We start from the raw sequence: 18039 nt of genomic DNA on the forward strand, positions 1-18039 counted from the left end.
CTGTGAGATGATACAGAAATGTTTATGACTTTCATAATCTTTTTCCTTTAAAGTTCACGCAAGGAGTGTTTGAGTTCAGAGAGGCTTGCTAATGGTTCCTAGGTGAACACAGAGCCAGCACCAGGCTTCGTGTAAAAGTAGGATGATTAACACCGCAGTAAAACAGTACTTGCATGCACAGGACAAAACCAGCAAAGATCAAGAGGTTACAACTCTGTCCTGACCTTTGAACAAGTTTCACACAGGAAGAGCAGCTCTCTTATTGATGCAAGACAGAGACAAAGTGCAAATGAAAGCACTGAGACATGCCGGTAATTTATAGCACTATCAAACTTAGCAATCATGCTAACTATGTGTTAAAGAAAAGCATGTTGCAAGCACTAAAAAAAACCTTTAACCTGAAATACTGCAGTGTGAAATTCATGCTGACTGGCAGATAAAAGAGGAACACCATGTTAACGTGTGACTTTGCTAAAAACAATCACATGCATCAGGGCTCAGAAGTTGTTGCTGTTCTGATCACTGCGGATAACACACGGTTACATTGGTGAGAGCAAAAACAACAGTGAGAACATAATTCACCTTCAGCTTTTCATGTTCCAGTAAAGCTTCAAGAAAAAAATTGTGATCTTGTTTGTCAGAGATCTGAAACACCTTTCTGGTTTCAGGTGAAAAAAGCAGTATTGGACAAATTCAGGGACATTGCTTCAGAGCCAAAGGACAAAAACGTTTTCCAAATCGAGGACTACAATGGGCTCACTGGATTACTGGAGAATTTACAAAAGAAGGTTTTTAACTTGGAAGGTGATGTGCAGTTGTGTTTTTTCAAAATGATTATTTCGTATGATGATTTTCAAAAAATGTAGACGGATATGAAACCTTCACGTTTTTTCTTTTCAGGCTCCAAAGTGGCTCGGGCAGGAAACATGACAAATGAAATGTCACAGAGTGGATTCAGTGCAGTTTTCCACAAGGTGAGTAAAGTCAAAACAAGACCTGCAGCTAATTATCACAAAGTTTAGAGGCTAACCACCTTCTTCCACCTCTGTAGAGATTTCTGGTTTCAGAAAAAAACAAAAACAAAACATATTAACAGGACAGTGGACATAGCAGGAATCAGGCTGAGAGTTGGGACTGATATATCCGAAAGGCGAGGCAGGTTGGATTGATACCCCATACGACAAGCAGCCCCGGACCACCACGCTACACTTGTGCCCCAGACAATCATAGCTTTAATAAATATTTGCCCTTTTCTTACCAGTTCAAGATTATCAGCACCATAACTGATTATTGCTTAATGCTACTTCTCAGTATTCAAAGGTCAGACTTTACCAGAAGAACAAAAATCAATTCATGACACACAGACAAAAAAATCTGTTTTTGGTTAAATAGACTTATTAATGACAAGTAGAAGGCTCTTTCATGGCAGATCCATGCCAGCCAATAAGGTTTAGCAGTGTGAAGCAAGATCTGTCCTTTTTCTCTGCTGAAAGGGATTCATTGGCTTTATTTTGCAGTAATGGTGGACACTGTTGTCACCTTTCAAACATTAGCTCTACGTAACCACAAATCCATACAATGTCTCATTGCTTTGCATTCTGAGAAAAAAAAAAAATAAAGAAAAATTAAAAATTAGAAAAAAAATCCCACTGTTCATTGGCTTTAAAACAAACATGTCTTTGCAAGAGTCACATCTTTACATCAGTGGGTGATAGAGCTCATGGGAAACTGAGTCTTTATCTGAGAAGAACCCTGCCGGCTCTGGGTGACACTGCAATCAACGCCAAATGTATCAGTACTCACAGAGCTTCATCCATGCTGATACTGAGCCAGCAGAACTAAAGGTTAAATAATCATATTATACCCTAGGTATTTAAAGAACCTCTACCCTGTAAACCTGGATAAGTTGAGTTTACTTGAAAAATGCTTGTAAACCGGTTACCTTAAAAAACTAAGTAATGAAATATGAAACTTAAGTTAATTTAACTCAACATCTTAAGTAGTTACGATTATCATGGGAAATCATTCTACTGAATAACTTTAATCAAATACACCTGATAATTATTTGTTACAAATTAAAATATTAAGTAATGTTAAAATATGTTGCATATCACTGTAAAACATAATAAGTTGACCTTAATCAAACCTGAACGATGTCATATCAGTGAATTTGTCTTATGAATTAATTTAATGTAATAATAAAGAAGTGAAGCAGATCTGAATCACTAAATTAAGCCACATTTGCAAGTACAGCTGTGTCTCATATCCACAGTGTTCCCTCCTCACTCATAGTTACAAACACCGTCAAAAAAAAAAAAAAAATCAGCTCTAATTTCAAAACTTTAGTAACCATGAGTGAGGAGGGAAGGCAGTAGATATGAGACCCTGCTGGACATTGAAATATTGTTCTTCAGGGGGCACAGGTTGTCTGAGCCCCACGGCACTGACCAGTGGTCTGTGCTCCATGGCATGGGTCTTGTACCTGTTGACTTTTGCAGTGTGTGTCTAATGGTTAATATATTTATAAATAAAACTTTTGACTGGACTATCATGCTATTTAGGCCACACCACACAGAGTATTGACAGCTGATCGATGCCACACGGAGCACAGACAGCTGGTCCGTGCTGTGGAGCACAGACAAACAGTCTGTGTAATGTGCCACTGCTGCACGCCCAGAAGTACAGCTGGGTCTCATATCAACTGCGTCCCCTCCTCGCTCATGGTTACAAAACACAGTCACAGAAAGTAATGATTTTAAGTTGTGCTTACGTAAACAGTAACAAAATTTAAATATACTCAGAAATCATCAGTTTCAACACTGAAAACTCAGACGTTTGAGTAAACTGAACTTACTAACAAATTTTAAGTTTTTATAGCTTAATCCAATGGAGTCATTTGAACTTTGGGATTTACAGTGCAATGTACTTTATTAATGAAGCAGTAGATCAAGATCTTACTTTTAAGTATGACTGAGTCATACATTTTTTCAAACACAAATTAAAGCACTTCACATTCAAAGTCTTTTACAGCTCTTCCCTGTTCTAAGAAAAAAGTAACTAAAGCAGATCGTACATCACTGTGATGGAAAAAACCCCAGCAGATGTTGTAATATAAGCTTTAAGGTCAAAGGGGTTAGAGAAGTGACATGAAAGCCAGCTGTAGCTTGCTTAATAGACTTACTCATGACTAGAAGAAGTGGCACGAGAATAACCAAGGTGTAGAAAATCTAACAACAGGAACCCATGAGTGTCAGAATCCAATAAATGAATAATAAAATAAAAAAGGCTAAGACAAAAAATACATTTTGGTGACACAAATAGTAGGAATATAACTACATAAACCAGTCAGGATCAAGCAGCAGAAACCATTTTACTCCCACTGAGATATCATGTTAACCAGCCACGTGGACAGGACATCATGATCATTTATCGAAGGCCCTTAATCTGTCGAAAACATTTTAAGTGGGGATGTGTCGACATGGCATGTTAGTTATTAAGCAAGCAGATGCCACACTTTCTGTTTGTTCAATGTCCCAGAATTAGCTTCACTGATTTCTGCAATGCCTCACTCGACCAACAAAGCCACAGTCAGAGCAGCGGCCTGTAACCCTGATAAAAAAAAAAAGATAAAAAAAAAATAAAAACCTTTAGAGTATGCTCATATCGGTGGTGTTCCTCTGTGTACTTTGATTTGAACCAAACATTTCTGTCGACAGGATACGTTGATTCTTGGTTCTGTGGGGACAAACAGCTGGAGTGGCGCTCTTCAGGAGCTCCAGGGACAAACTATGACACAGATTGAAGATTCAGAAATGCCGATGGACTCCTACATGGGTATCAATCATCAAGTTATTTCCTTTTTTTGTGGGGGGTGGAGGGGGTTACATGCCTGCCATTTACTCTGTTTATAAATCATTTTACTTTGCTGAGGTTTTACATCCTCTGTTACAGGATACTCTGTCTCTGTTGGGGAGAAGAATAAAGCTCCTCTGTATTTCTCTGGAGCACCAAGGTTTGAGCACATAGGGCAGGTGGTACTCTTCACAAAGAGCGGACAGAAATGGACTGCAGCACAAAGAATAAACGGCGACCAGGTCGGTATCTGTGTCAGGAAGTTCAGACACTTCGTGAGGCTTACTTTGAAAAGTTATAATTAAAATCCCAAACTATCAGCAACTTTTATCACCATCAGAGCTGCTGGCGCACATCACTGCTCAGAAATCAGAGAGGCAGACTCACCTTTTCCTCGAAAACAGGAAACATAAAAATGACTCAGCAACCTTTCACCCTCTGCTGCATGGTGGTGACTGCAGTGCTCAGCTATTTCAAGTCATTTTCTCCTAAAGCCAACCGTCTCTTCAGTGGAATCTGCTTATCGGCTTTTAGAGTGCTCTCTGCTGCTGCTCTCCTTTGAGCTTCATTCAGTGGTCAGTCGGTGTAACTGCAAGTCAATTTTCTCTGACTCCAAGATGACCACCAGACACCAGGCATATCCTGACAGTCCTTCAAATAAGCAGTAAATAATGATTAACCATGTGTCCACTGAAGGGGAAATCATGCAACAAGAAGTGTATTTCCAAAACGGAGTAAAAATGTGTGAAAATATAAAAACCAAAAAATAACACATACTTCATAGAATTGCAAAAAAAAACAAAAAACAAAAAACACACAATTGTTTTCATTTTTAACATTAGGTTCAGCCTGTTTTATGTTGAATGCTCATATTGCTGTCTTGTTGTTGAGTGGACAAGTCTTCAACCTTCAGGAAAAAAAATCAAATATTTAAAAGGAACAAAAGAAAAAGATATTGAAAACATATTTTTCATGTCCAAATAAGTATAAAAACACTTAAAGAAAAATCTTGACTTTTCATAACTCATGCATCAGAAGTTTAACCCTTTTAAACCTCGAGGTCCCCTTGTTCCGTTCCTCAACCAAAGGCATAATAAGTGCTTGAGTTATTACTCAGAGCTGGAAGCATAAATACCAATACTGACCCCTCTGAACAAATTTTACAAGAGTTTTTTTTTTTATAGTGACACCAGAATGAGTCTAATAGACCTTGTAGATGCAGAGATATAGTCTTTTTGATTTGGGAAGAAGCCAGGGCTTTAAGGGTGAAACCTGCTACAAGATCAACTTTGTAGATCACCTGTGATAAGCTTTGGGAAATTTCATAGCACAAGCTGAAAAGCCCGTCTGTATTTTGTGTTGAAAAATCTACTGTGGTATTTTCAACAAAAGAGCTCAGAATGTAACGTTTTTCCAAAAAGAAAACAAAAAAACAAAAAAAAAAACAAACAAACAAACGAACAAAAAAACTATATGACAGCGCAAAAAGTTTCTCTGGGCATCTCCTGTGTCCCCTGAAACATTGTGTTTCTGGACATGCAAGATACTTTTTTTGTGTACAGAAGTTTTGTTTTGTCCCAAAAATAATGTCAGAAGACTGTTTTTAGCTTGTGTAGAGTTGATACCTTCAGTTTGAGTCAAGTTAGCATAATCATCCCCTTAGCTGAGAAGCCTTAAAATCAGAAAAATTCAGTTTTTGTTTCTCTTTTTCTAATGAATTACAGCTTTTAAGTTACACTACATAAAGACATAATTGAATTACATAAGTCTATAGCCATGGTTTTATATATATATATATATATATATATATATATATATATATATATATATATATATATATATATATATATATATATATATATATATGGTTTGATCATAAAATTGAAGTATAAGTTGCAAAAACCTGACCTCATCGTTCTTCAGTGTCAGAAAAAAAGGATTTTTAAGAGTAAAGTGAAAATACCAAAACTGTATCTCAAGGCCAGAGTGTTTGCATTCATTACAAACTACAGTTGAAGCTGCACACTGTATCTTTGTGACAGTTACCACAGACACAAGTTACCACAAACACAAGTTACCAGGAAACCAAAGCACTTCCTTGCATTGCACCAAGTTTTGCTTAAGATGAGCAGAGTGTTTGTGAGACGCTTTTTTTTTTTTAAACTGAAATTATGTCACCGTTGTTTTTCAGTTCGGGTCCTACTTTGGCGCAGAGCTGTGCTCGGTAGATATCAACTCAGATAATGACACAGATTTCCTGCTGGTTGGAGCTCCTCTGTTCTTCCAGTCCAGTGAGAGGAGAGAAGGCCAGATCTACGTCTACTCGCTCACTGACGAGGTGGGCGCAGATTCCCTGCTCAGCATAAATCATGCTGAATTGACTTTATTATTTTCTTTATCACTAAACTTAAAAATGTTAATGTTTCAGGGGACCCTGAAAAAGGAACGGGTCGTGAGTGTAGCATCCATGGGGAGATTTGGCACCACCATCTCCAGTCTTGCAGACCTGAATGGAGACAAACTTCGTGATGTTGCTGTTGGAGCCCCACTGGAGGATGAACACAGAGGAGCTGTGTACATCTACCTCGGTGACAGGAAGAAAGGGATACGCAGCGCTTTCAGCCAGGTGTGGCAGAGTTAACCCAGGCCATGACTTCTTTTTCTTTGTCTATGTGGATAAAATGTACTAAGACCCTGAAAAAAAGTTTCTTCTGGCCCTGGTACCTGGGGACCTGCACAAAAAGTGTCTTGAGTTAGTGCTTTTCACTTACTTCTCACAAGTATCTTATGTAAAAACAATGAAACAGCCTTTCAAAAATGATCATCGCCATCACTATTATCATCAGTGCATTGATGCTTACTATCTACAGGTGAGGTCAGAATGATGTCCCAAGTCCTGTTAAACCAATCAATGAATTTTTAACACAGCTTTTCCAAACACCCTAGTTTTATTTCAAATGACAACATAATTTTTACGTTCCACACAGAAACAAAATTATATTTTTTTAAAAAAAGAACCTGATACTGACAGTCAGCTGTGTGTCCTTTTTGCCGGATCCCAGTGTGCAGTCATTTGTTGTAGATTGTGACACATTCCCTGAGAAAACACAGCCCATTCTCCTTTGGCAAATCTTTTAAGCTCCTCCAGATCCGATGCTCTTCTCGCCTAGTCCCTGGTCTTCAGTTCAGCCCTCTTACAGATTTTCAGTGGGATCGAAGCCTGAGCTTTGTGCAGGCTAGTCAGTAGGGTCCAAGGTCTGAATTTTTGCTTGTGTCGTGCGTCACTTTGGACAAAGTGTTTGCCAATGAAAATGCAGAATTGTAGAACTCTGGTTTTCTGGAGCTATTTTTTTTTTTTTTACCAGGAGTCACGCATGTTTTGGCTCTTTGTCATGTTGGAAGACAAAGCCATGACCCAGACCCAGTTTTTCCGCTCACTGGTCTTCATATATCCTTATTTTTCCATGATTTAACCCTCAACCTTGAGGGGATCCCAGTTCCAGACAGGGCTCTGAAGCATCCCCACAGCATGATACTCACACCACCGAGTTTGACTGTGGGTGGGGTTGTTCTTTGGGTTATACACTTCTCTCCTCCTTCCTTCAAACATCTCCTCGTCTCTCCAAAGAGCTCTAGTTTGGTCTCATCTGACCAAAAGAGACTGGCTGCTTCCAGTCTGCAGAATCCAGCTCCAGATTGTCCTTGTCAGACTTCAGTCTGCTGGCTTGAAGGTGTCCCTCCCTCTTCTGTATGAGTGGTGTATTTGTTTTTGGTCTGTATCCTCCACAGCGGTCCATTTCTGTCACGTCAGGGCTCTAGTGACTGTCTTTTTCGACATGTTGTCTTCTTCTTTGACAATTTCTGACTCGGCTAAGTCATGAACTTGTGTAGTTTGGTTGTTGGGTCTCAGCTCTTTGGAGGTACACATCTCTTTCTCACTAGTTATCTTTCCAGAGTCCAGTTTGAAATCTTTGTCTTCCTACCTCTGCAAGACTGGTTCTGCCTTGTGTGTGTCTCTCTCTTTGAATTTCTTGATGATACTTCTTACTTCACTCCTTAATACTTGGTATCAATGCTGAGATAACTTTAACTGCCTTTCCACCAAGCAGACCGGTTCGGTTTGTCTCAGTACGGCGCATTTTGAAGCGTTTCCACTGACTTATCTCGGGACAGATCCCCAAATAACCGAGATGAGCTGTACCACTTTTTGGGACCCTTTCGAATGGGTGCCAGACTGAACCGATCTGCTCCAGGAAAGTGGAGCTAGAAACACTGCAGACCTTTGATTGGTCAAAAGAATCGTCATTCACCGTGTGACAGCGGCTGCATTTCTCCTGGCGGCACACAGACTGATTGATGCACTTTGTATCACAGAGCTTCATGCCAATCACAGAGAGGACAAAATGCTGGATGTCTTCCATCTATACTCTCTGTTTATTGTGTCACATGTTTCCTCTTGGTTGGATTTATAAGCGGGGTAAACTATGTTGCGCTGCTACGGTCTTATGCTTTTGTTTAACAGCTGCAGCTTTAGGCATCCAGCTTACACGCCGCCTACCACGAGAGGGCACAGTTTGCTGTGTAAACACAAACGGGATCAGGCTTAACTATACCAAACCAAGCCAAACTATACTCAACCAAACCAGACTGCTTGGTGGAAACGTGGCTTTTGTATATCCTTCTCCTGCTTTGGAAGCATTAAAGCACAACAGCGGCTTGTGCTTTGGCTCAATATATATGGTCAGTTCTTCGGAGGATTAATGGTTTAGACCTTTGTAAATGTTTTTTTTTTGTGGGGGTAATATTATTTTGACCTCAACTGTTTTTGAACTCTCTGTGTCTCACTCATAGAAATCATGTGTTAATGAAATGGTCTGATCTTTGTTGTTGCAGAGAATCATGGGGAAGAAAATCCAACCCCAGCTGAAATTTTTTGGACAGGCCATTGACGGGGACATGGACCTGGGAGTGGACGGCTTGACCGATATCGTGGTGGGATCACAGGGCATGGCTGTTGTTTTAAGGTACACTGCACACAGAGATGCATCTCTTCCTGATTTTATGCAGTGGTTAAAAAACGTATATCAGCACAGGATTGGTATAATGAAAGGATGATGGCCCAGTCAAATTCAGTTACACACAAACACACGGTGAAAAGATTCCATCTGAAAGTCAGTAATACTTTTTAATCTCATCAATGTCTTCCAGCTCCAGGCCTGTCTTCAATGTCAAAGCAAGTCTGTCTTTCTACCCTGAGGAGATCAGCACAGAGAAAATCGACTGCCTGGGCAATAAGGACGAAATCTTACCAATGGTTACTGTGAAGGCCTGTTTTAAAAAGACTGAAAAAACAAAGAGCAAAGCAGGTAAGGATACCTGATAGGTTAGCTTTGAGGAGTGGCTTTAACTTTATCCACTAGTTGATTTTTAACCCTGTTGAATGATTTTGCAGCAACTGTGAGCTCTGGATTAAACATCACATACACCATCGATGTGGATCCGATGAGACAAAAGAATCGAGGTTTCTTCAATCTGGACCAGAAAGACAGGAGCATTAGATCAACCTACAAGCTGATGGACAAAGAAACATGCTTCAACTACTCCATCTTTATGCCAGTATGAAGAGTTTAAAACATCACATACTATGAAAGCTGTTAAGTCTCTGAACATCAGATCACTAGTTCCTTGTTTTTGTTAATTTCTAATGAATATTTAAGGGTAAAGTGCGAGAAAATGGGAACATTTGGCTAAAACTAGAAGTTAGATTATACACTCACCACCCACTTTATCAGGTACACCTTGCTAGTACCAGGTTGGACCCCCTTTCACCTTCAGAACTGCCTTAATCCTTGGTGGCATAGATTCAACAAGGCCGTGGAAAAATTCCTCAGAGAGTTTGCTCCATATTGACATGATAGCTTTACACAGCTGCTGCAGATTTGTCGTCTGAACATCCATGATGAGAATCTCCCGTTCCACCACATCCCAAAGGTGCTCTATTGGATTGAGATCTGGGGACTGTGGAGGACATTTGAGTACAGGTAAGTCATTGTCATGTTGAAGAAAGCAGTCTGAGATGATTCCAGCTTTATGACATGGAGCGTTATCCTGCTGGAAGTATCCATCAGAAGATGGGTACACTGTGCTCATAAAGGGATGGACATGGTCAGCAACAATACTCAGGTAGGCTGTGGACTTTAAACCAGGCTCAGTTGGTACTAAGGGGCCCAAAGTGAGCCAAGAAAATATCCCCCACACCATTACACCACCAGCAGCAGCCTGAACCGTTGATACAAGGCAGGATGGATCCATGCTTTCATGTTGTTGACGCCAAATTCTGACCCTACCATCTGAATGTGGAGCAGAAATCCAGACTCATCAGACCAGGAAACGTTTTTCCAATCTTCTATTGTCCAGTTTTGGTGTTGCTGTGTGAATTGTAGCCTCAGTTTCCTGTTCTCAGCTGACAGGAGGGTCACCTGGTGTGGTCTTCTGCTGCTGTAGCCCATCTGCCTCAAGGTTGGACGTGTTGTGTGTTCAGAGATGCTCTTCTGCAGACCTCGGTTGTAACCAGTGGTTATTTGAGTTACTGTTGCCTTTCTATCAGCTCCAACCAGTCTGTCCATTCTCCTCTGACCTCTGGCATCAACAAGGCATGATGTCCCACAGAACTGCCGTTCACTGGATATTTTCTCTTTTTGGGACCATTCTCTGTAAACCCTAGAGATGGTTGTGGGTTAAAATCCCAGTAGATCAGCAGTTTCTGAAATACTCAGACCAACAACCATGCCACGTTCAAAGTCCCTTAAATCACCTTTCTTTTTCTTCTCCATTTTGATGCTCGGTTTGAACTGCAGCAGACCGTCTTGACCATGTCTACATGCCTTCATGCATTGAGTTGCTGCCATGTGATTGGCAGATTAGAAATTTGCATTAACAAGTGACGTGTCTTTCCTAGAGTGAGGTTCACTCCTGGTCTCCTTGATCTGACTGCGTTATAAATTTGTGGGCCACTTCCCTAATACTGGCATGAAGAAGAGACAGAGTTCAATGAAGAAGAGGAGATCCAATGGCAGCTTCAGTCCAACATCTTTCTTTGAAGTTGACACAACGCTGGCACACAGACAAAAAACCCTCCTCTCCTCTCTCCTAAACCTGATGTCCTAGCCCCCTTTATACTACTGGGGCGTCCCTGAATGCATGCAACTAACCATTTATGGTAAACAGACTTTGTGTCTGTAGCTTGTTTTTCTGTAACATGTAGTCGCCGGGCAGACCTTGGTCAAGACACCTTGGTCAAGGCAGCTGTGGGCACTAAATCTTTCAATCCTGATGAAATGAAGAGTCATCTCAAGTACACGGCTAGGCTAAACTTGTCAAAGGGTCAAAGGTTAGCTTCTGCAGGCCCCTGGACCTCTGCAGGCTGCTCTACAGCTCACTCTAAATGAATCCACTCAGAATGAATCCTCAACACAAGCAGTTGGACAGGTGTACCTAATAAAGTGGATGGTGAGTGTAGATGAAACAGTTCTTTGCTCATTAATCCTGTTGGTGAAACCAAAGTAGCCTAAAAGGACTAGAAGCACAATCTTTCTCATTGAAGTGATTTGGTACCAATTTAATACTCTATATTTTGTATTGTATTTTTAAGTCTGTTGTACCAATTGTTGCTCAATACTGCATTCTGTACCAGTAGCAAAAGACAGTTTTAAACAAAACGAAAAGTTTATACTTAAACCTTAAAAAAAATTATCAGCTGTTCTCAGACAAAAGAAAAACAAAAACAACAACAAAACCATTTTCTTTAGTTCTTTTTTAAATAACTCACTGATTTATCTATGATCCTGGATAATGCTTGTCTTCTTTGTTTTTCAAAGTTCCTTTGAGTCTGCACTCTTTGGTGGATAAACACGTTGTTTTTGTTTATTTTACAGAAATGTGTGGGGGACACATTATCGCCCATCCCCATCAAGTTACATTTTTACCAGGATGACAATGAGACCGCAAGTGCTGTCCTTAATGTGGACAGCGTAAGACTGGCAGCTCTGGAGGTAACAGCAGTCACAGGACTTGACGACACTCGTGACTTTCTTTGTTCAGGTTTCTATGTTGACAACAATGTTTTCATGACGTGAGGTATCTATGTTCTGGATTTCTATGGCAAATAGACGAAAGTGGCATTTTCAGAGGACTGAGTGGCATACAGATAAAGAAAGAGAAGTGCATCATCTTAGTCTTGTTGGCCACAAAAATGACTAATTTACTGTTCTAATTATAACTTGTCATTGTATTGTAGTGGTAGTCAAAGTTAGAAAATAAATCTTACCATGAATCAAACATTGGTCACACAGCTAAGATCAACTTGTTTAGATATATTTGTTATTTTTCCAACATTATCTTTTGTGTTTAAGATCACCTTGCCTTGTCTCAAAGCCTTTACTGTTAAGAGCCAAAGATGGCTGTTATAGATTTGTTTGCTGTTTTAGAAAAGATTTCTGCATTGCTTATTTTAAGTGTGACATAAGCTGAAACTCTTTTTCAGATTCCCTTTGAAAAGCAGTGCAGGGGCAACGACACCTGCATCGCTGAACTAGAAGTGGGCCTTGACTTTATGTATGTATACTTCCCTAACAACACAGCAACTATAAATACTCTTTGCACAACCATGTATCAGAAGTACTCCTTTTTAGGACCCCAACACTGCTGGTGGCAGAGGGTAACTACTTCAACGTGTCCATAAAGCTGTCCAACCATGGGGATGACTCATACAACACCAGCCTCACGATGCACTATCCTCTAGGACTCTCCTTCTCTAGAATGACGCTCACAGAGGTGAGTTACAAATCAGCACAACATGGCTCATAGATGAGTTGGTGAAACAAAATGGCTGTTATTCGCAAAATCACTCTGAGCTCAAATTATTGTGAGTAGTGTTTCGTGTATGTGCAATGGCTTGATGGCAGGATTGTAAGAAGAAGAAATTCTGCAAAGGTTTCTGGGAGATGATTTGAAGCCCAACCCAAGAGTGTGTTTGTCGTTGAAGTCCCTCTAAGGACTGTCTTAGTGATCTTGAAACAGTCTCACTATGATATATTTGTCTGTTCATCCACAATTCAAAATGAGATTATTGGCGCCAAAACTGGTACTTTCTAAATGCTATTTCTTGGGGGAATGTGTATTCATTAACGGCACACAGACCAAAGGTTTCTTTGGCAACACTATGTTAGCCTGCAAAGTTTAGCAGTGAGAAGCAAGGTCGGTCCTTTTTCCTGGAGAGAAGGTTTTCCCGGATTTATTTTGTCCCCCAAAGCCTGTGGGGGCGATGCGATCTGGGGTCTTGCAGTTGGTCAGGTCTAGGTTCAGCAACAGTCTGTGCTCAAAGAATGAGGTCAGCTGACTACCTGAATATACTGAATGACCAGGTTGTTCCATCAATGGGTTTTTTCTTCCCTGATGGCCATATTCCAAGATGACAATGATCAGGATTCATTGCGCTCAGATTGTGAAAGAGTTTTTCAGGGAGTGTGAGACATCATTTATACACATGGATTGGCCTCCACAGAGTCCAGACCTTAACCCCATTGAGAATCTTTGGGATGTTCTGGAGAAGGCTTTGCTCAGCGATCAGACTCTACCATCATCAAAGAAGATCTTGGTGAAGAATTAATGCAACACTGGATGAAAATAAATCCTATGACATTGCAGAGGCTCACCAAAATAATGCCACAGCGAATGTGTGCCGTGATCACAGTTAAAGGTGGTCAAACGAAATATTAGAGTGTGACCTTTTTTTATTTGGTGGCAACTTTTTTTTTTGGCCGGACAGGGTACTTTACCTCGCTACTTTGCATCCTGGGAAAAGTTGTCTTGAACAAAGAAAAGTAGTGTTAAAAAGATCTGCTCTCAAAATAACTGCACACCTTGGTAAGAGTCACATCTTTAGGATAGTGGGTGACAGTGCTCATGGGAAATGGAGTCTTTATCCCAGAAAAAACCTACCTATGTATGTCACAGGTGTCACTGCACTCAGAGCCAAACAAATAGTCCTCATAGAGCCTTTAAGGCCTTGACATGGTTTGGGACAAATCAGGATCAGCTGTTAGGTGATGTTTTACAGAGCATAAAAATGGAGACGCTTACAGGATAAATCAGCTGTTTTTGTTTTTCTCTGTTTCTTTCTCTTTCCTGTGATTCAAATGTGTGTCTTTCATTCTTCTGTATTGTGTCAAAATGTTATTCAAGATCCATGTGATCACGTTATAAATAAAAAAGGGTTTTGTTCCCAAGTAACTTATATCCCACCTTGTTTCCTTTAAAAAAAAACAGTGGACCAGACCAACGCTTCACAGCTGCTATGATCTCAAAGATGTTCTCGATAGAACTATCTGTGGTATCAGCCGCCCCGTGTATCGCAGCCAATCAGTTGTGAGTCAAACTGCACTCTGACACATCTTCGATCAACAAAAGACAAGTTACACAATCAAAAACTGAACTAACTTTCCTATCCACACCCCTATGTCTGTGGTTATTTCCTCTTTCTATGAGTCATTCTGACACTGGTGTCCTCTTTTCTGTGAAGGCCAAATTTCACGCCTCTTTCCTGGTCATTACCAGCTATGAGTGGGATGACACCATTTCCATGACCGTTACTGGAAATAGGTAAACACCTCATCACACAGAAAGAACAGAGCACAGTCATTTTTAACAGTGTTATAAACAACATATTGCTTAAAATGGTTTAAAATTCACAATTATTACTTTCATATCCTCAGTGACAACACAAACTCCACAAAATCCAACTCCATGACCAAACGCATCCCTGTGCAGTTTGAAGTCAGAATAGCAATGATTGTGTAAGTGTTCCTGATCACTCTGCGGTTGTGGCTTCGATGTGTGCCTGTACATTTTGTGATTATCCTGTGTGCTTTCAGGAGCGAAGACTCTATCACCTACCTGAACTTCACAACAGAGGACACTGCACCTAAAAGACTGGTTGCTAAATACAAGGTGAGGCAGTTCATATCCATAAGTGATTTTAATACAAAAAGCAACACGAGAGACAATGCTGGCTCACAAAGTTCATGTTGCTTTCTGTTATTTGGCTTCTTTGGGGAAGCTGAACATCACCCAAAATCGAAGACTTAACCGCAGACCAGTGGGTACAGCTGCTGAGAAGTCACATTCATTTTTCAAAGCAACACCTGGGGGCTAAAATTAAACATTTTAGCTGAAGCTATTGTGTTTTTATGGACTTATTCATTCTTTTGGTTTGTGAATTGTGGGAGGAGGCATGGATATGTAGTACTACACCGCCATAGGGTACCGGATTAAGATATTGGTAGCTACACCATGTTATTGTGAGAGTGTCAATAACCAGAAAAAAAGCAGACAACACAAGAACTAAATAAAAACTCTCACAGATGAAAAATAGACATTTTCTCTTTTAGGTTTTTTTTGTTTGTTTGTTTTCCATTAATGTCCCAGTGAGCTCTTTTTAGGTATCTTGAAAATGTCTCACTTCTGGATATATGCTTAATCTTAATTCATGATTTTAATTGAGATCATCAGTGCCAATATAAGTTATTTGTGAATGCTATTTCTCAATTTCTGTATCTAGAACAGTGTTTTCACCAAGCAGACTGGTTCGGTTTGTCTAGGTACATTTTGTGGCGTTTTCACTGACTCATCCTGGGACAGATCCCCAAATAACCACTTTTTGGGACCCTTTCGTATGGGTGCCAGACTGAACCGATCCACTCTTGAGAGACGAAGCTTCAACACTGCAGATCGTTGATTGGTCAAAAGAATCATCACTTACTGTGCGACAGCAGCTGCTTTTCTCCTGGCGGCACACAGACTTCTCTGAAACAAAGCTTGATTGTTCTTTGTATCAAAGAGCTACTTGCCAATCACAGAGAGGACAAAATGCTGCATGTCTTCCTTCTATGCTCTTTGGATCTCTGTCCCTACACAGTACAGTGGGGGTGGGGTGGGGGACTGAGCCTGCAGCTGCCTACCTGTCAACTGAGCTGTCCTAGTGCTTGCAGTGTACAGCTGGCCATGGATGAACGGGGGAAGACAGAAAACAGTGCTTCTTTTAAACTTTTCTCACGTGATTTTGGAGCTGCTGACCACCAAAGAAAGTTGCTAGATTTGTTGCTAGTCGCTTTTCTCTAATTTTATGGCTGGGGGGTCCAGAAAGTCGCTAAAAATAGCGACAAAGTCACTAAGTTTTCAACACTCCAGAAGAGTGTGATTTTCTGTGCTGAAAAATGATTTCCTGGAATAATTTTGTAATAAAATAAAGAGTGAGGTTACGTTAGCTCTGCTTGGGAGTTGGTAGATTAGTACTGGCAGGACAAAACCAAGATTCACTAACAATACAGGTTACTGACATGTGTCAGAACATCGTGTTGTGAGTAACACTTAACAGTCTGCTCACCTTCTGGACACTAAACTACAAACTGAGTTTACCAAGTTTGATTGTTCACATGTTTCAAACAATGGCTCTACGTCACTACAAATTAATACATTCCCAGGTCTTGGAGTGTTCCTGGTCCTAACCTTGAGCTGTTTAAGAAAGCACAAAATGCAAGAAGATAAACAGCTGCTTGTCTCATCACGAACTAGTAGTCGGTGAAAACCACCAAAAACAGTTACCATCCAGTTTACCATTAGCAAAAGAAAAGGACTCTACAGTGTCTTCTGTTTCAACTACTGGTTTAATTTCAGTGAATTCAGTCCAGCTCGTCAAACCAGGAGATTTCATCCTTCTTTTGCTGACCTGTACTTCCAGCTGTCAGCTGCTAAGGTTAAAAACTGCTCTATTTTTGCATGCTCATCTGCCCAAGCTTGAGCTGGCTTCTAACACTTCTTCAAGTGGTAGATGAAGGTTGTAACACACTGATATCCAAATGTGTTGAATCTTTGTGAGAGAGTCGCCCCCTGTTGGTAGTTTAAAATAATTAATGGACTACTTCCTTTTCCAAACCAAGCTGGTCCATTTTCTCTGAGTTAAATTTTGTAAAAAGGTGTGAGATTGGCTTGACCAAAAGAGGGAAAAAGTGACATTTTATTTTCAAAAAATCTTTTGAATCATGAAAATGTGTCTCTCTTTACTTGCAGATAGATAACATTGGTTTGAAGGCTTTTCCGGTAAATGTGTCCTTGTTCTTCCCCACCAAACTGGAACATAACTTTGAAATGACAAACTATCAAGTCGTTGTCCCAGAGGTAAGTCTACAACTGTGGTGATACAACTGATACAAAAAGCTGCTCTGTGAAGAACTACAACATTTTTGTGCTAATATGTTGTTGCATCTATTTCAAGAACCAAACCAAGTGTGCCAAAACTGGAGACATGAAATCCGAGGTACATTTAACATACTTGGTCAACATTTCAAGCTAAGAGTGTTGAAAATACTCAAACACCTTTGAATGTGTCATTGTTGTGTTGCAGCATTGCTCAGGAGAAAAAAAGTGCAAAATCATAAAGTGTGAAAATTTCATCCTGGATAAAGAATCTACTGTCGAGTTTGAGTTGTCAGGAGATGTACAATTCAAGGATCTGGAACAACATGCAGCGGTATGTGGCAACAATACAAAAATAGAAATGCTAGAGACTAGACAAACATGCAGTTCAAAGTCCTGAATAGAACTTGAAGTATGCTTTGTTTTGCAGAACATTGCCTTTTTCAAGAAATACAGCGGAGACACTGCTGAGGTTAAATTCAGAAGTTTTCTGAGCGTTGATTATGACAAGCAGCGATATGTGCTGAAGTCTTATAAACAAGAGGTATGTTGAACATCGTGAAGCCATTCTGAGAACCATATCACTTGTCCTGACTTCTAGTTTTCCCCAATCATCATTTTTTATCAAACATGACATCTAAACAGGACAAATCTGACAAAACTGACCAGCGGGAAAACAATGATCCAACACTGAAATGGGTATGTTCACAAAACACACTCATATGTTCGTGTTAACAAGGACTCAGATCTTGCTTAAAAATGTATTTTGTTTCTTTCTAACAGTCTGAAATTCGAGTAGAGTTCAACATCCCACCCAATCAAACCCTGATCATCTCAACTGGAGCTGGACTGGGACTCTTGCTCCTGATCATTATCACAGTCATCATGTTCAAGGTGATGAAATGTTGTAGTTCAAATTTTCAGGTCTTGTCATTC

At 40.2% G+C, this 18039-nt stretch overlaps 1 protein-coding gene across 1 annotated transcript in view; it reads left to right on the forward strand.

Moving 5' to 3' along the window:
* The window catches only part of LOC141804002 (integrin alpha-L), a 32837-nt gene that overhangs the window by 10957 nt on the left and 3841 nt on the right, over positions 1-18039 (forward strand). The window contains exons 9-30 of the mRNA XM_074688182.1: positions 669-804; positions 901-974; positions 3717-3834; positions 3952-4094; positions 6044-6190; positions 6281-6478; positions 8746-8876; positions 9061-9218; positions 9305-9468; positions 11787-11903; positions 12395-12465; positions 12543-12684; positions 14179-14277; positions 14432-14511; positions 14625-14705; positions 14784-14859; positions 16978-17085; positions 17183-17224; positions 17312-17437; positions 17534-17647; positions 17749-17802; positions 17887-17997. Of these exons, the coding sequence (XP_074544283.1) occupies positions 669-804; positions 901-974; positions 3717-3834; positions 3952-4094; positions 6044-6190; positions 6281-6478; positions 8746-8876; positions 9061-9218; positions 9305-9468; positions 11787-11903; positions 12395-12465; positions 12543-12684; positions 14179-14277; positions 14432-14511; positions 14625-14705; positions 14784-14859; positions 16978-17085; positions 17183-17224; positions 17312-17437; positions 17534-17647; positions 17749-17802; positions 17887-17997 (2490 nt within the window). The remainder of the gene's footprint in view (positions 1-668; positions 805-900; positions 975-3716; positions 3835-3951; positions 4095-6043; positions 6191-6280; positions 6479-8745; positions 8877-9060; positions 9219-9304; positions 9469-11786; positions 11904-12394; positions 12466-12542; positions 12685-14178; positions 14278-14431; positions 14512-14624; positions 14706-14783; positions 14860-16977; positions 17086-17182; positions 17225-17311; positions 17438-17533; positions 17648-17748; positions 17803-17886; positions 17998-18039) is intronic.

This window comes from Halichoeres trimaculatus, unplaced genomic scaffold (assembly GCF_033239565.1).
Source record: "Halichoeres trimaculatus isolate MK-OKI-2021-1 unplaced genomic scaffold, fHalTri1.1 fHalTri1_scaffold_2, whole genome shotgun sequence".
Classification (NCBI taxonomy): domain Eukaryota; kingdom Metazoa; phylum Chordata; class Actinopteri; order Labriformes; family Labridae; genus Halichoeres; species Halichoeres trimaculatus.